At 42.0% G+C, this 1,305-nt stretch overlaps 1 protein-coding gene across 1 annotated transcript; it reads right to left on the bottom strand.

Moving 5' to 3' along the window:
- Window positions 1–5: 5 nt before the first annotated feature.
- LOC113473058 (opsin Rh3-like) lies at window positions 6–790 on the bottom strand (the record flags this gene model as incomplete). The annotated part of the gene is made up of 2 exons (XM_026832830.1): window positions 6–81; window positions 575–790. Coding segments are annotated over 2 exons (292 nt in total), but the record flags the coding sequence as incomplete, so codon positions are not given.
- Between the last annotated feature and the right edge of the window lie 515 nt (window positions 791–1,305).

Genomic DNA, 1,305 nt, shown 5'->3' with positions numbered 1-1,305 from the left:
ATAACGTAGCAATAGATGAGAATGAGGATCATGAGGGCCTTGGAGTAGGACATACGCCCGTCCATAGGTTTAGCTATCACTCTGAAATTAATCATGAAAATAATTGTGAAATCACCTCTTTTCTTTTTATTCTTCTTTGAGAGAGGTTTGAATTGATACAGGGAACTGTAACAAAGGTCTTAACGTCCCGAAATTGAGAGAAGAAGAACAACATAGAAAGCCAACCGATCCGCGAACGAACCTTATAAAATCCGCCCCGCGCGGCAATCGACCCCGCGACCCAGGGCTTACAAAGCAGACACTTCCCTCCAACCTAACTACGCTGGTTTTAGCTTAAACTTTGAACCAGCGAAATTGTTCCTTTCTACTGCATGTTCTCTTCCCAAGTACGACTTTTCTCAAAGAACTAAGAAAAACTTCCTTCAACATCTTTAAATAATAATAAAAATACATTACATTGCAATGAATGAAGGACTTTTCTAACGAAATTCCCATGTGCTGAGTCCAGTGTGTAGGACTATTGCACCTAATATAATAAAACTAAGACAAATATGTAGCATATTATTGTCCATACCTGTATCGGTCATAGGCGATGGCCACATTGGTGGCACTCTGCCCTATTCCACTGATGGAGCCCATGAGACCAAATATCTGACAGCCCTGATGTCCCAGGGCGTAACCCTGATTGAACGAGTTGTAGATGAAGATCGGGGTCTTCACCATCATCATGAAATCCATAAGGGCGAGGTTGAGCACGAAAATGTTCGAGGGGGTTCGCAGAGATTTTGCCCTGGGGAGAAAAAGTAAGGACGATATCTTAAATATTATGGGTTATGGTAACCAGAATCAGAATAAACTTAAAAAAAAGACCTTTTTGAAGAGATTTGATAGAGGAAACTGTAACTATTGATGTCTTATCATCCTGAAAGTGAAGAGAGAAGGAAGACCAGGATAGGAGAAACAAACCTTACATAATTGTTTAGGATGAAATCCTCCCCGGGCGGGAATCAACCTTATCTATTCAGTATAAAGTGTCTCATGTCAAGGGAGATGTTTTAATACATCATGAGTTTCTGTAGGTAAACACCATGGAATATACTTTGGTAGTTTAGGGTTTTGAAGTTGAAAATTCTTATCTCCTTGGTGGAATAAAAAAAAAGTACTATAACAAAATTCGGTGGCCTCCGTGGCCGAGTGGGTATCACACTAGGCTTGCACGCAGGAGGCCCGGGTTCGATTCCTGGCTGGGCCGAGGTTTTTTTCGGCTCTGTGCTTGGAGTTCGGGGTGCACTCAGCCTCGTGAGG

This window comes from Diaphorina citri, unplaced genomic scaffold, assembly GCF_000475195.1.
Source record: "Diaphorina citri unplaced genomic scaffold, Diaci psyllid genome assembly version 1.1 scaffold13785, whole genome shotgun sequence".
Lineage (NCBI taxonomy): Eukaryota > Metazoa > Arthropoda > Insecta > Hemiptera > Psyllidae > Diaphorina > Diaphorina citri.
The sequence above is the reverse complement of the archived record's forward strand: the minus strand, read 5'-3'. Positions and strand labels throughout refer to the sequence as shown.